The sequence below is a fragment of the Salvelinus alpinus genome, chromosome 36 (genome assembly GCF_045679555.1).
Source record: "Salvelinus alpinus chromosome 36, SLU_Salpinus.1, whole genome shotgun sequence".
In the NCBI taxonomy this organism is placed as follows: Eukaryota; Metazoa; Chordata; class Actinopteri; order Salmoniformes; family Salmonidae; genus Salvelinus; species Salvelinus alpinus.
The window spans coordinates 10,236,532-10,259,186 of record NC_092121.1 but is presented as its reverse complement, the minus strand read 5'-3'; the positions used below and the strand labels follow the sequence as shown (position 1 = coordinate 10,259,186).

The window sequence follows — 22,655 nt, the reverse complement described above, 5'->3', positions numbered from 1 at the left end:
AACTGCATACACATTACGGGTCAATGAGACATTACATCAGCAGACCACGTCTCCCCACCCTGTTTGTGGCATCGATTAGGCTTTATTCACACCCTCCAAACAGCCATGACAGGTTTATGACTCAGTATTATGAGAAATGCCTTTATAAATCTGAGCTTCACACTACTAATTGGAACTCGGCTAGCAGCAAAACAGCAGTACGGTATTTATCTATTGCGAATAACCAAACAGTTGTCAATAGCATTAGCCTTTATTCTTACCGCTTTCAACAATGTTATTTAAGAACGTTACAACTGGCTTTGTTGGACCAAAGCAATTAGATACTTAGACCTTGAAAAGGCATAGACAGACCCCCCAAATTACCATTGCAACCCAGTGCATAGCACCTTAAATAACAGGGTATTTACACTTCACCCATGATGTTCTTATATTCAGGTTGTGGTGCAGAGCCCACACCTTAGATTCTGAATCTAAATCTATAACCTAAAAGTAGACAGAGCTTTCACTTTGCCAATGAACGTTTTCACAGTTGTCAGAGACATTTACATCATCATTTGGCAGTCGTCTCCTTATCGTCTGGGGTGTGAGAGAGACAGATAGGGTGGGCAGGAGGCAGAACACAGGTGGTGTGAAGCTATGAAATGTGAGAAAATCTTTCTGTACAAGACACTGAAGACTGGTTTGCAAGCTGGTATTTAAAAGTGAGAAGAATTTTTAGGGGGTGAGAGCACCGATCAGATAAATGGACATTCAAATGAGCACATGTCCTTGGCATTGTTACTACAGTAAATCCCAGGGAATCCCAGCATCAAACAAATAGGCCGTAGGTAGTCATTTTTAAATACAACTGAGAATTTCAGGATTATACGTGTGCTTGTCAAGTAATACGTGATTGGAATTATAATGATTTGCATGAATTAACGTTGTTATTTAAAGGTCTCCGCAAAGAGGAAATCAGAGTAGATAAAACATGCATCAAATCAATTGTAACCAATATCTGTGAAGCACGTTTGAGAAAGACTAATAGAAAATGCTGGAATACCGTCAGAGCGTTCAAATATACTGCAATTAAAACTGCTTTGACTATCAGTAATGATGGAAGGATCGGTCCGCATGCAAACAAGATATGTGAATGGGATCAATATGTATGGTCCCGTGTGGCTCAGTTGGTAGAGCATGGCGCTTGCAACGCCAGGGTTGTGGGTTCAATTCCCACGGGGGGACCAGGATGAATATGTATGAACTTTCCAATTTGTAAGTCGCTCTGGATAAGAGCGTCTGCTAAATGACTTAAATGTAAATGTATGTACCCAATCATTAAATGTATCTGGCTCTGAGCACATCCTAACACCCTGTACAGTACATCCAGTACATACTACACAGCACACTGTCAGTTGAGTTGTATAAGATCCTGAGGGGATGCAGTATGAGTATGAGTACAAGAGAATGCAAATGGCTACGCATGCATGAATCTGGGCCAAGCTGGCCGTGACCTCCAGAGGTCTACCCATGGCTGGTGGTACTGTAGCTATCCAGGGAGCTGGTATCCTCCAACGTTGCAGCTCGTTGCTAATTAGCCACACTGGGGTCCTGAAATCCTGTCCTGAGACTGACCTTTCTCCAAGGTAAGGCAGCTTACTGCATGTTCAAAAGGCTGTGGAGAAATGAGACCAGTCAAGGTAGAGGGGCCACAGTCCAGGGAAAGTCTATTGAGAGACATATCGCAGAGACGTTCACCAACAAACTTTTTAACTCTGGAACCAACCTGAAAATAGAATCTTATTTATACCGTTAGGTGTGGGGTCTCTGAAGAATGCAGAGAATCAAAAGATGTTTTACTATACCATGGTGTGTGTATCCATATGTTTTTGTCTTTTCTTCTCACTACACGTACAGGGCTTGACAGGATCAAAGGCGATGAGACTTTCTGCAGCAGTTTTAATGGCATTGGTCTTCGTTAGTGTGGCGTTCAGCCTGTCAGGTGGAGAGCACATCAACTATGAAGCAGCAACATCCACACAGCTTCCCTTCCAGACCTCTCAATAACAAATGTGTTATCCACCATCACTCCTGTCTGGGAAATATCTGCATTCATTTTGTACACCTTTTGATTTCAAATATCCCCTTGAGGTAAAGCATAGCAAATATGTGTTCTCAGGGAAGGCCTTGGGGAATTATAGGGATTCATGCACTATTGATGCACGTAGAGGTTTGCTCACATGCCATCTCCTGCATTTAATGAGAGTTCCTTGGAGAGGGGGTTATTGCTGCCACCATATAAATCATCCATATTGCTTCCTTATTGTACTACGGAGAAAAGAAACATCCTCATTATCCTCTATGGCTTTGCCTTGGGAGGAGAGAGAAGGTGATGTCTCCGGTAAAATAATCTATAAATACCACAAGACTATTAACTTTTATACGGAAGAATCCAAGTTGCTGAGAAAAGTGGGGGGGTGGGGAGATACCATAGCCATATGTTCAGACTTACATATTTATTAAAATGGTTAAATGTCCCTGCAGTGCATTGGTCACCAGTTTTATTGTGCACCCTACAGTGTTACGGTGATTCATTTAGAGAACCACATACAATTGTGCGACCATGTAAATGCTGAATCATTCCATCTGGATACAACCTAGGTTAAAGGGGTTCAGATGGATCTGTTTTCTTCTAAAGTAAAAGAGAGTGAACATTGAATATCAATCCACATACTTTCAATTTCCTGTTTTGAAAATAAAGTTCTCTGTCTCCAGTTTCTGTATAATTGCTGTTAGAACTAAACCAACACTGAACAAGCTGGCTAATCATTGCCTGCCACAAATATCTAAATATACCTGGCCTGTCATCTGAACTAAGTTCTTGTGAATGTGCAGAGAGAAAGATGAGTTGCAACTAATTTGGTGTAAGGACTGCAGAAACAGTTAGTTCAGTCCTCAACAGATGCTCCTCTGATCAGCTACAGTAGATGGAAATTGGAACTGAGTAACACTCACCTTTTCAAGCTGAAACATCTGGTTTATAAGTGGGAACCTCCCAAATGCTATAATCATTGGGGATGGTACGCCTCTGCAGTGACCTACTGTGTGGTGAATTCTGACATGACATAATCTACTGTACAGTAGGTTGTATGAAAGGCCAACACGATATAAGTCAAATATTGCAGGGCATGATAAAGTTGCCTATAGGACAACAGACAATCAGCAGAATAAACTGCAAGTCTTTCTAAAAAAGAATTCCAAGCTCAGTTGAAGCTTAAACTTCGGAAAGAGAATAGGTAAGAGTTCAGGTAATTTTGTCACACCCTGATCAGTATCACCTGTCCTTGTTATTGTCTCCACCCCCTCCAGATGTCGCTTGTTATCCCTGGTGTATATATCCCTGTGTTTCCTGTCTCTCTGTGCCAGTTCATCTTGTATGTTCAAGTCAACCAGCGTGTTTTTCCCGTGCTCCTTCCTTTTCTATTCTCTTTTTGACCCTTGCCTGTTTTCTGGACTCTGTACCCGCCTGCCCTGACCTTGAGCCTGCCTGCCACACTGTACCTCCTGGACTCTGAACTGGTTTTGACCTTTTTCCTGTTCACAACCATTCTCTTGCCTACCCCTTTTGGATGTAATAAATATCAAAGACTCAAACCATCTGCCTCCCTTGTCTGCATCTCGGTCTCGCCTTGTGCCCTTATAAATTTCCCCATACATTTCCTCCCAGACGTCAGCTAATGGACAAATAAATATGTAAAAGTTTTATGTATAAATCTGGCTTTTAAGATTATTTGAACAGGCTTTTTCCTCATCTTAGAAGTTTTAGTGCCCGCAACCATTTTTCCATTATTGATGTCTCATGACCAATATAATTTCAGAGATGAGCATACAGCACACCCTGGGACTGTACAACCCTCTTCTCACTTCTCTCTTTTAACAGTTGTTTATTTAACACTGCCGAGAGCAGACATCAATTCTGTAAAGTTCATGAAGTTTCGGGTCCCCCTTGAAATCACAATGGGATTTCCTGTCTGGTAAGGTAAAAGAAGTTTCAGTAAACCGGTATCAACTCTGCTGTCCTGCAAGTATGTTGGTTTTTTATTCAAAAGCTGTCCTGACAGTGAAGGTTTTGACGAAATGAAACAATGAATCCATTGGAATTGATCGCATCATGTACTGCTTGACATTGCCTGGTAAATGCTGTGGCAAAACTTGCCTCAGTCTTTTCAAAGTTCATGACATTTACAACAGCAGCCTGTTTGCTCCTTGGTATTTCTTTTGAAGGTTAGCCTGGCCATTGGAGGTTATTGGACTGTTACTTCTCCCATGATCATGTCCATTCAATACCTGATGTGGAGAGCACAGTAGAGTAGGCCTGGGAAAGATGACATTTTGCCTATGACCATACCAGTTCACTATGCTGACTGTAGTGGCTAAAGGACAGTTCTGAGGTTCATTGTCAATACAGTCTATTTGAATGACAGGGAAGGAATAGAACACACAAGGGATAATATATGAGCCTCAGATTTCAGGCTGTAGACATATTTCTGTACATTACCATGGTGATGCATTCTCACACACTCCTCTTTATTGACAACCATCTGGGAATAGTTACCCATAAACATTGTGTGAGGTGTGTTTCTTGCATGGCTGCTACAAGTCAGCTAGAAATCCCATAAGTCTGTTTTCTTTGTACAGGATGGATCATTATTTCTGTCTGCAATGCAATCGCACCAAACCGGGAAATAACTTTCTCTCAGTGCTCTGTAGTCAAGCCAAATGCATTCTGGGAGGAAAAAAAGTTGTAATCAACTGTGGTTAGATAAAGTTGAGCTCATTGCTAAACTGCTCAGCGTATCAGTGTGTACGGTGGTGGCTCACAAAGTAGCAGGCAGGGGTAGACAAGCATTGGTATGTTAATCAAGAATTAATGGAGAGTATCACAAATGACAATTTAAATTAGGGATGGGAAACTTTGATGGGGGTGGGGGCCGCAGAGGCTCGCAGGTCTGCATACCCATATCCATACCCACACATGCAGTCAGAGCCGGCCCTAGCCTTTTGGGGGCCCTAAGCAACATTTTAAATAGTGCTATGGCACGTAGGTCCCCTGAACGCAGCTCACTCTCCAGATCCCAGTCACCTGAATTCTAATCACCTGTTCAGACACCTGTAGGTCATTATCACACACTATTTAGTTCAGTTCTTTGCACCCCAATACTGTGAGGTATTGCTTGTTTTGTGATACATGTCTTCGGAACGCTGTTTTTCCCGTGATTTACACCTCCCGTGTATGATAGTTTTTGCCTGCCTCATTGACGACGCCTTTTGCCTATTCCCTGCCTGTACTTTAGCCTATCGGATTTCCTGTTACCTACCTATTGCCTGATCTCCCGGACGACGTTACTAGCCTTTTCCCTGCCTGTACTGTTGCCCTTTTGGACCCCCTGTGTATGACCTTCTGCCTGTCCCTGGACCCAGCTACCTGCCTCCTCCTGTGGTCCTTTTCAATTATCACTTGCTGCGCCCTGCGCTTGAAACCAGCTCTCTGTCTCCCCTCGTGTTCATGACACCAAGGACATGCCGTGGAAGGAACAACACAGTTTTTATGCTGCTGCTATGAATATGTAATAAATATGTAAAATATGCATTGGTTCTATGCGTCAATGTTACATGGAGGTGGTTATTTTACAACCCTTATGATTGCAATTAAACTAGGAATACTGGGCATTTATTACATCCCCAAATTTGCAAACGCTTTGTAAGGGTTAAATTAGATGTAACGCTCTGTCATTTGTGTACTTCTATGTACTGTTTGGGCAATGTTAATACACAAGTTCTGCCTTAAAACATTTACATTTAACCAAGACTGCAGTACTCAACTTACATTATTCAATCTGAATCTGCTTGTTTGGGAGCTTCTTAGTTTAGCGTCTTTAATCAAGCCATTCCTAATTTCTCAAAAGGCAGAGTAAAAACATCGGCTGTTTTTCTACATGCTGCCTTGGATGAAGAGCTCACTTTGCTCTGTAGTTCAACTCCACATCTTCGTCTATGTCTTTCCATTACACTCTACCTCTTCTCTGTGTGAAGCTGAAAAGACAAATGCTTCCAATTATCATCATAATGCCCATGATTTGATACGATAATATGCATGAGGGCATCCATTAACCATTTTTACATTCATTATTGTCTTAATTTGCCAGAATGCCTTTATGATACACATTTTATGCCAAGTTCACATACTATAGCTTTGTCATGTCTGTGATCATACTGTAGCATAGGACAGACATGTTACAACAAATCTCAGCTGTCTCTATACTCTTTATTGTTGTCCATTGAGTTGGAACGATTGACATGGTACAGTGTTGTAAAAGTAACAGGCCTTTGTGAAGAAACACAATTCAGGGTATGACGAATACTAATTGTGAGATTAAATGGCATGGCAGCATATCTTTCTCTTTTATTTGGTTAACAAAACCGGCATGATGTTAAAGTAGGAACTAGGAAATTATATCAAAGGTTTTAAAGTTAGAGGCAGATTACACACACCTTGTTAAACTCGCACTGTATTTTCAAACATGAAGAGAAATTGGATTTACTTTAAGGTGTCCTCATTCGAATGACTCCACTGAGGTATCCATTTCAATAAGCACATATCACCTGCTTTTTTAAAATCAGATTCTCAATCCCACCTAAAGTCTTGCCCCACCATCTCATAGAATTTGATATTAAAAGGCCTATAAAAGTCCCGGAGCTGCTCAATGACCTCTCGGTCTATCTGCACATGAGTTCTACCCTTTGACTTGCCCAGGCAGCGGGGCTGGCTGCTGCTCTCCGGCTTCTTCAGGCAAGGGAAGCCTTTGGTTCGGTTAAAGTAGAAGTGCTTGTCTGTGATGATGCGTTTGAGACCCAAGAAGTCCTGGACGCGGCCCAGCTCCCCCGCCGGGTCCGTGATCAGCCGCTCGCCGCTCACAAAGTGGATCTGGGAGAGGCGAAAGTACTGCAACCAGTTCTCTAGGTGGAGGATGTACATCCCTATGCGGATAGCATTCCATGAGGTGTCTACCAGACCCTGGCTCCGGTTCTGGAAGGCCAGCTCCTCGAAGGTTGGGATGTCCGGCTTCTTGGACAGGGTCTGTGTGTAGTCTGAGATGGCCCTGGTGACTGGGTTACGCACCACCACAATCAGCCTGGTGTTGGGGGACATACTGGCGATGCGTCTGGGAGCCTCTCGTGTCACAAAGTAGCTGGGGGTTTTCTCCAAGGTGATTTGGCTGTCTAGAGTCCGTGGCATCAGTCCTCTAAATAGGGAAAGGCAGAAAGAGAAAAACATTGATTTAAAATGTATTTTTTATGCCTGGAATCCATTGTATTAGTACTCTATAAGGGGATAGAATAGTAAAGCAATTTAATTGTCTTGCAGAAATTGTTATCCACTTCGATAGCTGAAAAGGTTTCATGAAAACAACTCATGTTCCCTATCTCCAGGGTGACAGTGATGCTGAGGGCTGGAGGGAAATCATCCAATCACATTTTAGACTGGTGTTCATAAATCACAATCACCTGCATTAAGGACATCCAACAGAAAAAAATACTTGGGAAAATCTGGGTCACACTAAATAGGTCATCATTTTCATAAAGTTTCTGGGGAAATGCAAGTTTTTCTCATATCTATTTAAACTATGCACAGCAAAGTAAAGACTGGTGTTCTGATATTTCCCAAGAAAATGTAGAGACTGGCATTGCTCTGGAAATTTCCTTTCATGATTCGAGCAATGGGAGTTAAGAAATGCATCATTCCTGTTTAAAACCTGGGTTATGCAAAAGTTGTATTTAACCAAGGAGTCACTAGAGCCAAGTACCAAGTACCCCACCGGCCAAACCCTCCCCTAACCCATACAACGCTGGGCCAATTGTGCGCCGTCCTATGGTACTCCCGGCCACGGCCGGTTGTGGCACAGCCCAGGAATGAACCCGGGTCTGTAGTAACGCCTCTAGCACTGCAATGCAGTGCCTTACACCGCTGTACCACTCGGGAGGCCTGAATAGTTCTAAGATACAATTACATCCTACATTTGAATACAACATTATTGTCCATTGGTTAGAACAGAAATGTGTCTTCTGGCTTTCCCAACATGCTTCTGGTCCACCCATTGTGTATCCATAATACGAGCTCTAGATCCAGTAAAATGCTTCTTCCCTCCAGGTCAGGACCTTGTTTCCAGAAACCTTTGAACATTAACATGGATAGATCCCACCTAAAGTGCATCGAGCAGTTTCTCCCAAAACCATTCTTGCACTAAAACTGATACAGTAAATATAATAGTAACTTTATGTCTGTGACTGATGATTCTGTGCTTCCGACTTTGTGGCAACAGTTTGGGGAAGGCCCTTTCCTGTTTCTGCATGACAATACAGAAATGGTGTATGTATGGTGGCCCCCATGCACAAAGCGAGGTCCATAAAGAAAAGGTTTGTCGAGATCAGTGTGGAAGAACTTGACTGTCCTGCTCAGATCCCTGACCTCAACCCCATCGAACACCTTTGGGATGAATTGGTATACCGACTGCGAGCCAGGCCTAATCGCCCCAACATCACTGCCCGACCTCACCAATGCTCTTGTGGCTGAATGGAAGCAAGTCCCCGCAGCAATGTTCCAACATCTATTGGAAAGCCTTCCCAGAAGAGTGGAGGCTGTTATAGCAGCAAAGGGGGTGACCAACTCCATATTAATGCCTATGATTTTGGAATGAGATGTTTGGCTTGAAGGTGTCCACATACTTTTGGTCATGTAGTGTACCTTAACAGTCTGAGAAATATTGATCAGTTTAGCTTGATTTATGAATCCTGTGCCGTTCTGCTGGGTGTCTCAGTTAGCCTTACCAGTTTAGGGCCACAGGCAATCATTAATCTTCCATGGGATGGAAGGAACAGAACAGCAGTAGCACCATCCCCAGAAAACAGCTTTACAGTACGCTAAAAACATGCTACTACTGTATATCTCAGGTGGTATGAGATAGAATCTCAACTTAGTTACATCATCAGCCTTAACCTATAGTATAGCATATTCTTCCTCTTTCTTCACACTTCCATCATCATACATGTATTATTGCGTTGATGGAATTTTAGGGACCTATATAATCTCACGGAGAAAGCTACAGACATTCCAACACTGTTGGGTTATATCATTTCAAACACTACCCTTTTCGGTTTCACAATTCTCACCAACACTGTTAAAAGAAATAGCTGCAATTAGGCATATTACATAAACCTTTTAGAAAAATCCACACAACCAACACCCAGGATGGTGTTACTGACAGTCTAACACTTCCCCTGGTGCCTGGTGCAGGAGCTGAACGCAGCGTGTACAAGATCTGAAATGGTCACTTTTTTGCTGATGAGAAGGAGTGTTGGTGCTGTACTAGCTTTAGCGGCCGTACTTCGTAGCATTTCCCAACTGCCACCAAGAGGTGCATTTCTTGTCGATTAGGAATGAAAGAAAATCCATCACCTCCTATAACTTTATTTAATCCACCAAGGTTTCCGACGAGACCAGGACACAAACAGGTTTTGTGCAGCTTCCCATAGAGAAAGCCATAATGGAACATATCATTCATGGGATGCTCTTACTTCACACAACCAATTACATTCTCCATTTTCCAAGTACAAGACAACAATGATCCACTGCCTAAAGATGAACATGTGCATTTTGGGGAGCACAAGAACAACATGACATGCTCACATTATCTACTGGGTTTGCTGAGTCCCGGGTTTGGTTGAACAGAAACCTAGCTTGAATCGAACTTTATTTGTTCATGATTGGAGTGATGAGATACGCATGTACATTTGCTCTTTAGATTATTCCCCCTTTCTCTTTATCATTAAACGTTAACAACTTGTCAGGGACAAGCTTTACCACTGTTTTATTAACCTGGTTTTAATTACATTGGTGGAATTAGCATTAACATAATCTGCACTTCCACAGTGTAGGCCTACACGTTGTGCATACATTCTCAAATCAGCTGGGATTTAATCCATGTCATGTATTTGAGAAATGAATTTACCCTCTCAGATCTAATAAATTACATTGATAAAATAAATGGTCCATCTGCTGTTCTCTGTAGTTTTTTTTATATTGAACTAACATTTGTTTTACAGATATTGATTATTATAAATTAAAGCCGATCCACATGATTACAAAACATTCAATTGCGTTGGCCTCCCTGTATTTAGATGCCTGCCTTTTTCAGTGGAGGTGCTTGTGGCATAAGAGAGGACAGGAGGAGGCTGTATTTGTAATATGCCAAGGTTACTGTGACATGTTGTAAGCCATTTAGCAGCAGCGTATTCTGTCCTGACACCCTATGGTGGTTGAAGAGAACAGCGAGCACCTTCAGTAGTGTAGCTTTCTGAAAGCCTTCATTGTCGCTCGGTAGGCCTACTCTCAAAAGGATAGGGTCACCATGATCACTCCAGCTCTTAATACCGACGAGCTTTTTGGAGCTCTGGGACTAAGTTACAGTGGAGAATGCTGGTAGATGATATATTGTAAATCATATCAGATAACTCCGTAGAATTAACCATTAGTAAAATATTAATATTGATGTAGAATATAGTTGGAAGGTATACACACAATGTGGAACTGTACTGCCATTGCACACATTTTGACACATACAGTACACCCACATACACACACACACATATCTATAAAGCTGGTAGTAACTGGCATTTTGTGTCATGAATCAAAGTTGTAGAGAGATGGATGGGCTCCCTGCTCTGATCATCATCCGGATCCTGTGAACTGGAACTAAATTGACTGGAGTAATTTACAGCCGTCTCCTGTTCAGGTTATTGGTGAAACTCTGAGAGGAGTCAGGATGCGTTACAGGCTTGGCTGTGACATTTTAATCACTCTGTTAAAATGAATCGAGGTGTGGAGGATCTATCCCAACATTGTAAATGTGCCCAGTGCTCACAAGATTGCAAAGAGATAGCAATTCCCCCCTCACCGGTAAAAACACACGTGTGTATTTAATATCCCCCTCCTGACAGATGTGTTGAGAAAAATCATGTCTGGCATACTGTAACATTAAAAGTGCCAAAGGATGTGCCAAGTTCCCTGGCTGCTAACGTGACTCCACTGAGCAAGTCAACATTGTACAGACACCCAGGCACCAGCCATATCAGGCATGTAAGACCGTAGCAGCAGGTAAAGGTCAGCTTTGGATCATCTCCTTCAGCACAATCAATTAACCCAGACCTCGCCAGTGTAACTTCATTGATGTTTCAAATCAAGAGGGAATTGAGTGCATTATAAGACTCCTCAGTAAATATTTGCTTGTGAACCACAGTAGTGCGTATACATAACTTTGGTATGGTCATTAGCAGGTCTTTTGATGTGGACGAAACTGAATGTGTGTGACGGCAGATGCACAGAACACGTGTGGCCTCTCTAAGGTTGAGCTAAAATGTAGCATAGCATCTTTCAATAGATGTACAGAACATGTGTGGCCTCTCTAAGGTTGAGCTAAAATGTAGCATAGCATCTTTCAATAGATGTACAGAACATGTGTGGCCTCTCTAAGGTTGAGCTAAAATGTAGCATAGCATCTTTCAATAGATGTACAGAACATGTGTGGCCTCTCTAAGGTTGAGCTAAAATGTAGCATAGCATCTTTCAATAGATGTACAGAGTCAGGTATTGATGTGGCTAAGTCAATAACTCAATCATGGAATATTCTGCTTAATCTTAAACCTTTGTGGCACAGGAGGTTGGTGGCACCTTAATTGGTGAGGACAGGCTCGTGGTAATGGTTTGAGCGGAATCAGTGGAATAGTATCAAATACATCAAACATGGTTTGATGCCATTCCATTTGCTCTGTTCCAGACATTATTGTGAGCTGTCCTCCCCTCAGCAGCCTCCACTGCTTTGTTGATTTTGTTTGCCTTCTTCAGTGTTGTATTCACGTCCTCCACGTTCAAGCTATCACCCACTGTCTGTAGAAAGGTTGTGGCGGTGACACACTGTTTTCAACAGAATTAATCTAGGCCTCATGGTACTAATTACCCAGCTTTATGATGAGTCGGAGGATTGGACAGTAATGCGAAGGCCAGGCCTGATCTGATTGGGATTTAAATTGGAAACCATCAATCATGACAAGCAGGCAGCGTCCCTGCAACAGACAGACAGACGGAGAGATTTAGAGAGTGGCCCCTATCTCTGGCAGAGCAGAACGTGTCTGTCATCACACAGACTAATAATGAACCCTGCCTATTATACAACACACAGCTTGTGAGTTACTGTCTACTAACCAGGGACAGGGAGCGTGGTGACTTCAACGTGTCCATTATCTGTGGTGTTGGGATGGCCTCGGCTCGAGCGGGGGTTATTTGGAAAACACCCCTGATTAAATTATGACAAAGGTCTCATGGCTTATCATGGTCACTTCCAAATGATCTGTAGAACGTAAGATGAAGTGAGATCAGTGCAGGGAAAAGCCTGGGATTTAGAGCATGTCTATACTGCTTTCTTGGTGGATGCTAAGAGCATGTTGTTGAAGTGTAGTGTTATACAGTATTGTATGTGGATTTCAAAGCTTTCTCACATACCTCTATTACCGGGGCCTGAATTATATTCACATTCACATAGACAGTCATACTCTTATCCATTGCTTTCATTCTGAAGCCTTTCATCTTCTAATTTGTATTACATCTCACAACAATGCAGGGAATACTCTATCTAAGGTTATAGGATTCAGGGACAGGTAATACCAGTATGTGAGAAAGCTTTTAAATCATTATAGAGTATTGCTACAAACCACGGTATGTGTCTATGTTTAAGGTATGGCTACGTCATATCTTCAATGACACAAGGAGGGTTAATTTGTACAGACCATGTTGTGTTACGGTTGCAAACAACCCAGATTGCAATTACACAGCTTGCAATTACACATGTGTTCTAACGCACAATTGCTGTGATAAAACCAGAGTCGCTATACAACCGCATCACCAACTACAGTCTACTCCCCTCGCCTGGTACGAAGGAAAAAGCGTCATTCTGTCTCCACTGGAAAAGATGATCTTATTAATATTTCACTCACTCCCATTTCTGCTGGGATGACGTCCAAGCATTAATCACCAGTCAGCAGCGACGGAAGCTGGTCTCAATGGAAGTCAATTAAGAGTTACCGAGCAATGTCCCAGCAATACTGAAGCCAGGTCAGCTGGTTGGTTAACTAGACCAAGAAATCAGTTATAGTCAACCGCCAAGACAACCAGCAGCAGGTCTTATTCAATTTGAAACAAAGCAAATCTGCTGTGTACACACCATGTCAATCTTTTCCAGAGTAAACTATGTTTTTCCATCAGGACTGTCCTATTTGTCTGTATGGGAAACTAATATTTCTGAATCAAAATGAGATTTGACCTCAATGATGTCTGATCTAGTTGTGTTGACTGAACACTGTGTTTCACAAAAATGACAATACATTGGAACATTCTTAAAGCATTGTGGATGTTGAGGGACAATTGCTCTCCTGAAGCGATAAAGCGTTGCACTATAAGGTCTACACCTGTTGCATGTAACAAATACAATTTGATTTGATTTTGAATTGATTCCTTGCAAGCAATATTCCAACTATTTCCTAACTCTAGCATACTGCTCAGGATGACCCTGAGAATCCATTGGTATGGCAAACTGCACATCCTGAGATGAATATTTGCATTGTCTCATTATGCGTTGGTAAATGTTTTCCGATTAATTCGCTGCAGCTCAGCAGAAAGCCATTTTGCAAAGACAGACAGGGGGCAATGTGACAGGACGAAACTCGTTTCAATACATGAACAGGCTGTGCGGACAGGCTGACATGCAGCTGAAATGAGTTTCCTCGTGTTACATTTCCTGCTGTCTGTCATTGCAAAAGGCTTGGCAGCTGAGCCGCAGTTAATTAATCTGAAAACATTTACCAACACATAATGAGACAATGCAAATGCTCATCTGAGGATGTGCAGCTTGCCATGCCAATGGATTCTCAGGGTCTTCCTGAGCATGTGTCTTCATTTTGGGAATAGTTGGAACACTGCTTCCCAGGCATCAAAGTCAGACATCAGTAATCAGCATTTGTGTTCGCCTTACATTCAACAGCTTTAGTCGCTTACAGTGAGATGCAATTGTCTCTACAACATCCTCAGTGGATTAGAATATTCCAATGTGTTGTCATTTCTGTGAAACACAGTGCACAGCCAACACAACTAAATCAGACATCATTGAGGTCAGACTGATTCTGATTCAGAAATATTTGTTTCCCATACAGACAAATAGGACAGTCCTGATGGAAAAACATAGTTTACTCTGGAAAAGATTGACATGGTGTGTACACAGCGGTACAGAGTCAATGTGCGGGGGCACCGGTTAGTCAAGGTAATTGAGGTCATATGTACATGTAGGAAGAGTTAAAGTGATTATGCATAGATTATGAACAGAGAGTAGCAGCAGTGTAAAAGAGGGGTCTGGGAGGCCCTTTGATAAGCTGTTCAGGAGTCTTATGGCTTGGGGGTAGAAGGCATTAAGGAGCCTTTTGGACCTAGACTTGGCGCTCCGGTACCGCTTGTCGTGAGGTAGCAGAGAGAACAGTCTATGACTAGGGTGGCTGGAGTCTTTGACAATTTTTAGGGCCTTCCTCTGACACCGCCTGATATAGAGGTTCTGGGTGGCAGGAAGCTTGGCTCCAGTGATGTACTGGACCGTACACACTACCCTCTGTAGTGCCTTGTGGTCGGAGGCCGAGCAGTTGCCGTACCAGGCAGTGAGGCAACCAGTCAGGATGCTCTCGATGGTGCAGCTGTAGAACCTTTTGAGGATCTGAGGACCCATGCCAAATCTTTTCAGTCTCCTGAGGGGGACTTTTCTTTGTCGTGCCCTCTTTACGTCTTAGTGTGTTTAGACCATGATAGTTTGTTGATGATGTGGACACCAAGGAACTTGAAGCTCTCAACCTGTTCCACTACAGCCCCGTCGATGAGAATGAGGGCGTGCTCGGGTCCTCCTTTTCCTGTAGTCCACAGTCATCTCCTTTGTCTTGATCACGTTGAGGGAGAGGTTGTTGTCCTGGCACCACACGACCAGGTCTCTGACCTCCTCCCTATAGGCTGTCTCATCGTTGTCGGTGATCAGGTCTACCACTGTTGTGTCAACGGGAAAATTGATGATGGTGTTGGAGTCGTGCCTGGAAATGCAGTCATGAGGGAACATTGAGAACAGAAGGGGACTGAGTACAATCCCCTGAGGGGTCCCCGTGTTGGTGGATGTGTTGTTTCCTACCCTTACCACCTGGAGGCGGCCAATCAGAAAGTCCAGGATCCAGTTGCAGAGGGAGGTGTTTAGTCCCAGGGTCCATAGCTTAGTGATGAGCTTTGAGGGCACTATGGTGTTGAAGTCTGTAGTCAATGAATAGCATTCTCACACCGGAGTTCCTTTTGTCCAGGTGAGAAAGGGCAGTGTTGAGTGCATTAGAGATTGCATCATCTGTGGATCTGTTGGGGCAGTATGCAAATTAGGGTGGGTCTAGGGTTTCTGGGATAATGGTGTTGATGTGAGCCATTACCAGCCGTTCAAAGCACTTCATGGCTACAGATGTGAGTGCTACAGGTCAGTAGTCATTTAGGTAGGTTACCTTAGTGTTCGTGGGCACAGGAACTATGGTGGTCTGCTTGAAAGATGTTGGTATTACAGACTGTCAGTGAAGACACTTGCCAGTTGATCAGCGCATGCTCGGAGTACATGTCCTGGTAATCCGTCTGGCCCTGCGGTCTTGTGAATGTTGATCTGTTTAAAGGTCTTACTCACATCGACTACGGAGAACGTTATCACACAGTCTTCCGGAACAGCTGGTGCTCTCATGCATATTTCAGTGTTACTTGCCTCGAAGCGAGCATATAAGTAATTTAGCTAATCTGGTAGGTCTGTGTCACTGGGCAGCTCGTGGCTGTGCTTCCCTTTGTAGTCTGTAATAGTTTGCAAGCCCTGCCACATCCGTGACGGATCCTTACAAGGCACCCGGACCGTCGTCCACGAGATCTCCGTCTTTTCCTCCTGCGAATGACAGGGATGAGGGCCTTGTCGGGTGTCTGGAGTAAATCCTTCCTGTCCAACTCGTTGAAGAAGATGAATTCCTCCAGTACGGAGTGAGTAATCGCTGCCCTGATATCAAGATGCTCTTTTCGGTCATAAGACACGGTGGCAGAAACATTATGTACAAAATGAGTTACAAATAACGCAAAAAAACATACACAATAGTACAATTGGTTATGGGATCGTAAAACGGCGGCCAACTCCTTCGGCGCCATGATCATCCCGGAAATAGTTTGATGCATGTATACTATGTATTGTACTAACTAGACTAGACTCCAGGAAAAACAGTTTGAACAGAGTTGTGCATATCCCCATTTAATCAAACTCAATTTACTACAGTCAAAACTGCACATTTATTTAATCACATGACACATTTATAGGCTTGGTGTTGGCCATGTTAGATTCTGTCTCTCAGAATAGTGTCATTGTGTGGCCTTGCCTCCAGGGTGGCGTACCGTTCTCAACAGCTCTTAATGATATATATGTACAGCTGGGTTACCTACAGTTGGTAAAGGCTCTATCCCTGTCTCTGAGTAGGAAACTCACAACACCACTACCTCTGTCTCTTGCTGCTGGCAACTCCAGCTAATGACTTATTCAATACAAAATCCTAATACCAAAACCTCACTGTGCCATGGTGTCTTTGGGGGATATTCCCGAGAGGAGTTGTTTTTGTAATTAATGTTAACTGCTACATGTTTCTGAGCTATATCGGGATTAAGACTCCTCATTACTAGTGGAGAGAGATGCCTGGGCCAGTGGAATGTGCACTTCCCTCCGTTAAATGAGTAGCAGACAACTTTCTGTCCTCGTCAACCTTTCTGACGCTAGAGTTCCGGGGCTCAGTATCCTCCCTGAGCCAATTAATGGTGGACCTGGAGAATACTCTTGGCTGAAGCAGATTCTACGAGGCCTCTTGCACAATTTGAAGACTTCTCAGGGAATCTATTTGATGTGCGTCTGACTCCTGTAAAATCAGTAGAGCTGAGATGCCCTTTTAAGTTGTGATGGTGATGGTGTGTAGTGATGCGGATTTGTTCGATTTTTTTGATCGTGTGCGAAAATGGAAAAACGCGTCCCCGAAGTGTTGCGGAATTGGTTGCAGTATAATGTATGATTCAGCTGCCCCTTATAAAGTCACAGGGATGGAGAGACACTCACATCCAATCTAAATGAGGCCAAATGGGTCTTATTCTATTCTGGAGATCAAGTAATGAACACTGCACCATTTCACTGTCGTCGCACAGGTCTGTCACTTACAATGGGGTGAAAATAGTTGGATTATGCAAGTAATGCTCAATTAAAAAGATTAAAAATAGAGGACAGTCTATCACAGTGCCTCATTAGACGATGGTGACAATCGTATTATTTAAGGCTGAGACCAGGTCGTATTAGTTCTCGTCTGCATAAAGTTTCAGCCACCATGACTGAGGTGAACTAATACAGCAAACACCCATTACATTTAAATGGATGGTGTCTAATAAAATGAAAAATAAGACTCTCTAAAGCACATTATTAAAGGTGATTTGTATGGAACTTCTGACGTTAATCAGCCAATTTATCTGTCTCATTACTGGCGGCATTTATGTGGCTCTTATTGCAAGACGTCAGTGGCTAAACTAAAATTGCTTTCAGAGGGGATTAGAGACACTGTTGCTAGGTCCTGGCCTCTGTGGCATTTTAATTCATCAGTCCCCAAATAGTACTGATGAATTTAGAGCCTGTGTGTGTGTGTGTGTGTGTGTGCATGCATGCATGGGGGTGGATACGTAAGTGTGAGTGTGTAATTAATAATTAACGTGAAACTAATTATATGAATACAGTATCTGCTAATATTGGCACTATATTGGCACAAGCCTACTGCACACAAACTTCCCGCTGTTCTATTAGTCTAATATTAGCATTATTGCAGTTATATTATAGGCCTATTCTTAACCTCCAGACCTAAGTGTGTGAAAAAGCACTGCTACGTCAAGTCCTCAGCCCTGAACTGAATGCCTCCAGGTCCTTTTTATTGATTTAAGCAGCTCCCCATGGGTGAGTCTGACTCAATTGACTTAAACACAGCAGGTATAACTGCCTTCACACTACGATGGGACAGTGAGCACACACCACAACCAACTGGGCTTAGGGAGAGCTGCTGGGTGATTTCACTAAAGTGGCCTGTCTGACAGAACCTCCTACAGAACAGAACACTTTCTAATGGCACATTCTTTGTTTCAGTGGGTTTTCTCTCTCAGCTAAGTGTAGATGCGGCCCATGAGAGTTCCCTGCTTGGTTTCACTCAACAGGCACCATGTTCTGCCAGAGAGGAGAATGTGACACCTGTGTAATGCCTGCTTTTAGGCATGCAGGTACCATCTTCAGCAAAGGTCTTACGGTTGCCAAGAGATGAGAGCAGGTGGAGTCACACAACTGAGCCAAGCGGAGCTGAGATTTACTGGATCTGGCCATGCTGGAAAGGATTATGTGAAAGGAAAATATCAAAGCCAGCACGGTACTGTTTGGGTAGGCACAATAATGAGAAAAGGCTATTACTCTTCTATGGACTTCTTTATCCAAGGTCTGACTCGTGGGTAAGAGACAGCGCCAGTGTCCCGTCTCATCGATGTACACTGGAGCGGCATCCTGTCAGAGGGAAGGCAGGAGGAGTCCTACCTTATCCGAGGTCACTAATCAATATTAGCCATGTTTCTGCTGGAGAGGGTTTCTTAAAAGTCTGCCTCTGAAAATATATTTTACCGTTGATCTGCATGTTTACTTACTGAAATTCGACACTGCAGCTATACTGTGGCATTTCAACCTGGGTATCAAGCCAAAGTAACTTCATCCTGGATTTGTGGCATGATTTGGGGCATGATTCATGCTTACGATTCCAATTGCTTTCGGTTTGAGTGTTTCTTTTACTCTGGTATTCCGAAATATTTGTATGCCTTGGGAAATCAAAGCTTTAGATCAATTATCTCACAAACTACACTATATGGTATGTGGCTCCCCCTTCAAATTAGCGGATTTGACTATTTCAGTCACACCATTGCTGACAGGTGTATAAAATTGAGCGCACAGCCATGCAATCTCCATAGACAAACATTGGCAGTAGAATGGCCTTACTGAAGAGCTCATTGACTTTCAACAAGTCAGTGTGTCAAATTTCTGCCCTGCTACAGCTGCCTCGGTCAACTGCTGTTAGTTATTGTGAAGTGGCAACGTCTAGGAGCAACAACGGCTCAGCCGCAAAGTGGTAGGCCACACAAGCGCACAGAACGGGACCACTGAGTGCTGAAGCACGTAGCGAGTAGAAATCATCTGTGTTCGGTAGCAACACTCACTACCGTGTTCCAAACTGCCTCTGGAAGCAATGTCAGCACAATAACTGTTTGTCAGGAGCTTCATGAAATGGGTTTCCATGGATGAGCAGCCGCACACAAGCCTAAGATCACTATGCGCAATGACAAGCGTCGGCTGGAGTGGTGTAAAGCTCGCCACCGTGGAGCAGTGGAAACGGGTTCTCTGGAGTGATGAATCACGCTTCACCAACTGGCAGCCCGATGGACAAATCTGGGTTTGGCAGATGGCAGGAGAACGCTACCTGCCCCAATGCACAGTGCCAACTGTAAAGTTTGGTGGAGGAGGAATAATAGTCTGGGGCTGTTTTTCATTGTTCGGGGTAGGCCACTTTGTTCCAGTGAAGGGAAAACTTAACGCTACAGCATACAATGACATTCTAGACGATTCTGTGCTTCCAACTTTGTGGCAACAGTTTGAGGAAGAACTTTTCCTGTTTCAGCATGACAGTGCCCCCATGCACAAAGCGAGGTCCATAAAGAAAAGGTTTGTCGAGATCAGTGTGGAAGAACTTGACTGGCCTGCACAGAGCCCTGACCTCAACCCCATTGAACACTTTAGGGATGAATTGGAACAGTGACTGCGACCCAACCTCACTAATGCTCTTGTGGCTGAATGAAAGCAAGTCTTACCAGAAGAGTGGAGGTTGTTATAGCAGCAATTAGGGGAACCAAAATCCATATTAATACCCAGAATTTTGGAATGAGATGTTCGACGAGCAGGTGTCCACATAATTTTTGGTAATGTAGTGTATCTACACTGAGAATACAAAACATGAATAACACCTGCACTTTCCATGAAATAGACTGACCAGGTGAATCCAGGTGAAAGCAATAATCCCTTATTGACGTCACTTGTTAAATCCACTTCAATTACTTTAGATGAAGGGGAGGAGACATGTTAATAAGGAAGGATATTTAAGCCTTGAGACAGTTGAGACATGGATTGTGTATGTGCGCCATTCAGAGAGTGAATGGGCAAGACAAAATATTTAAGTGTCTTTGAATGGGGTATGGTAGTAGGTGCCAGGTGCACCAGTTTGTGTCAAGAACAGCAACGCTGATGGGTTTTTCATGCTCAACAGTTTCCCATGTGTATCAAAAATTGTCCACCACCCAAAGGACATCCAGCCAACTTTACACAACTGTGGGAAGCATTGGAGTCAACATGGGCCAACATCTCTGTGGAACGCTTTCGACACCTTGTAGAGTCCATGCCCTGATGAACTGAGGCTGCAACTCAATATCAGGAAGGTGTCCCTAATTGTTGTTATACTCAGTGTATCTATGAGTGTTCTCTACTGTATTGTGTTATGAAAAAGGATCTCTAAGTGATCATTGTCAACAATTTCAACAAGAGTGGTCGGTAGAGAGGAGGGAATATACTGCACACTTGTTCCATCCCACAAGGTACATGATTAGCCTAATGATCATGAAAAACGTTATGGACTTTCACGAACACAATCGTGGGACAGTCAAGTATACACCCTGGTACATACTTTTAAAGCTGACTAATAATGTCAGAGATACGCATTAGAATAGAATGGATATAAATGCAATACACCCAATCATATCTATATTATATCATAGGCAGGCATACATACATTAGGTTGTAAGAAATTATAAGCCTACTTAGCCTAAGCCTACTGTTTTATTGTGACAAATTCCTTTGTAGGAGGCATGCACTTGTTCAAAAAATAAAATATTGAAAATGAATATATATCATAAACAGACAAATGAGTTTATTATATATTGAAATCAACGTGACATTTCGTACCTGTACCAGTCCAATCCTCTGTCATAGTTTCTATCGAAAAAGTGGGGCTCTGTTCCAAGCGCGCGCACATCTGGATGAATTCGAATGAACTCCAGCACCGCCCTGGTGCCGCCCTTCTTCACCCCGATGATTAGTGCGTTAGGTAACTTTTTGTTTCCATATTTCTGTGCAACAGTAATATTATATTCGGATTGGGCAATACTCCGTTTGTGAGTGATGGGCAAGGCAGAATTTCTACTTTGGTTGCGAGCATGACTTGATCCTTGGTGAGTGAGTGCCACGTTTAAAGTCTCATCCAGAGCAGTCCTCCTGTCCGCGGTGCAATCTTTTTGCAGAAGTTTTTTGCTTCCTACGTTCTTGTGATGGAGGCACCTTTTTTCCTCATAACTCTGGGTTGGCATGATTGTACCACAGCAAAACAGTATGCTGTAGCATAAATATGTGAAGGACAATGAAATGGTGAATATAAAAATAAATCGTTTGCTCAACCTATTTGAAGATGGCACGATTCGGTTTGAGATTAACCTATATGCCATATCTCCATGGGTCAAGGGACTGCATGTTTTTCTTCTGTGCTGCGCCTGGACTGCGGTGTCTCCCTGTGGAACCGGACTCTGCCTCTGCCAACATCCCAATGCGACAGAAAACCAGGTAAATGTTCCTCCAAGAAATTACATGTGCACAATTGGCATCGTTTCCAATTAAACAATTGTTGGATAACTTTGGAGTAAATTGATTTCAGCTATTTTCTTGGAAAAAGGAAAATTATTCCGCCTAAATTAGTTCATATAGTTTGAGTGGTAGGATGATTGCATCAGGAATATTAACTAATTGCATAATATTTTGTCGAAACACTTAAACCCCCACGGAGTCGTTATCCTCAATCCCATTCTTCGTTTTCCTCAATCCGTTGGTCTGGGTAAAATATGCCGTCCGTTGGATAATGATGAGTGACTTTGGAAACCTGCCGAAATCCATAAATCTGCTTCTCTTCCAAAAGGCACGATGTAATCTGCCATTGACTCTAATCCATGCGAAGCCTCAGCCTCGCCTTCACGAGATCTGCGATGTTCAGCTCATGTTTGGCTGCTTTCTCAAAGTTCTCAAGAATGTGGTTGCGGCAGTCAGGGACAGATGATGAATATATAAAGATGCAGTCTGACGTCACTCTTCATATGATCATATTCTCCATGCATTTAACTTTTTAAAGGAATACTCCTGGTAGCCTATTTTATAGAGACATACAGCATATATAGTTGGCAGGTGAAGCATAGTCAATGTGGATACCTGTGTGTGAACATTTCCACATAACTCACATGAATGTGTGTTCTCGTAGCCAATTGGAATTCATAGGACAACAAGCATTTTTATTTAGAAAATAACTTTGAATTTCACAATGGCAGTCCATGAATTGCTCCCTTT

The 22,655-nt window shown here is 43.0% G+C and overlaps 1 protein-coding gene and 1 non-coding gene across 2 annotated transcripts; one reads left to right on the top strand and one right to left on the bottom strand.

The window, feature by feature from the left end:
* The first annotated feature begins 1,149 nt into the window (after positions 1-1,149).
* trnaa-ugc (transfer RNA alanine (anticodon UGC)) lies at positions 1,150-1,226 on the top strand. Its single transcript has one exon. It is a non-coding gene; the product is annotated as a tRNA-Ala (tRNA).
* Positions 1,227-4,087: 2,861 nt separating this feature from the next.
* On the bottom strand, positions 4,088-22,349 carry LOC139565223 (heparan sulfate glucosamine 3-O-sulfotransferase 2-like). Its single transcript, XM_071385394.1, has 2 exons — positions 21,234-22,349; positions 4,088-7,283 (listed from the first exon to the last, which is right to left on the bottom strand). Exons 1-2 carry the CDS (start codon positions 21,767-21,769, stop codon positions 6,665-6,667), a joined length of 1,155 nt encoding a protein of 384 aa, XP_071241495.1. The 5' UTR covers positions 21,770-22,349; the 3' UTR covers positions 4,088-6,664.
* Positions 22,350-22,655: the final 306 nt, after the last annotated feature.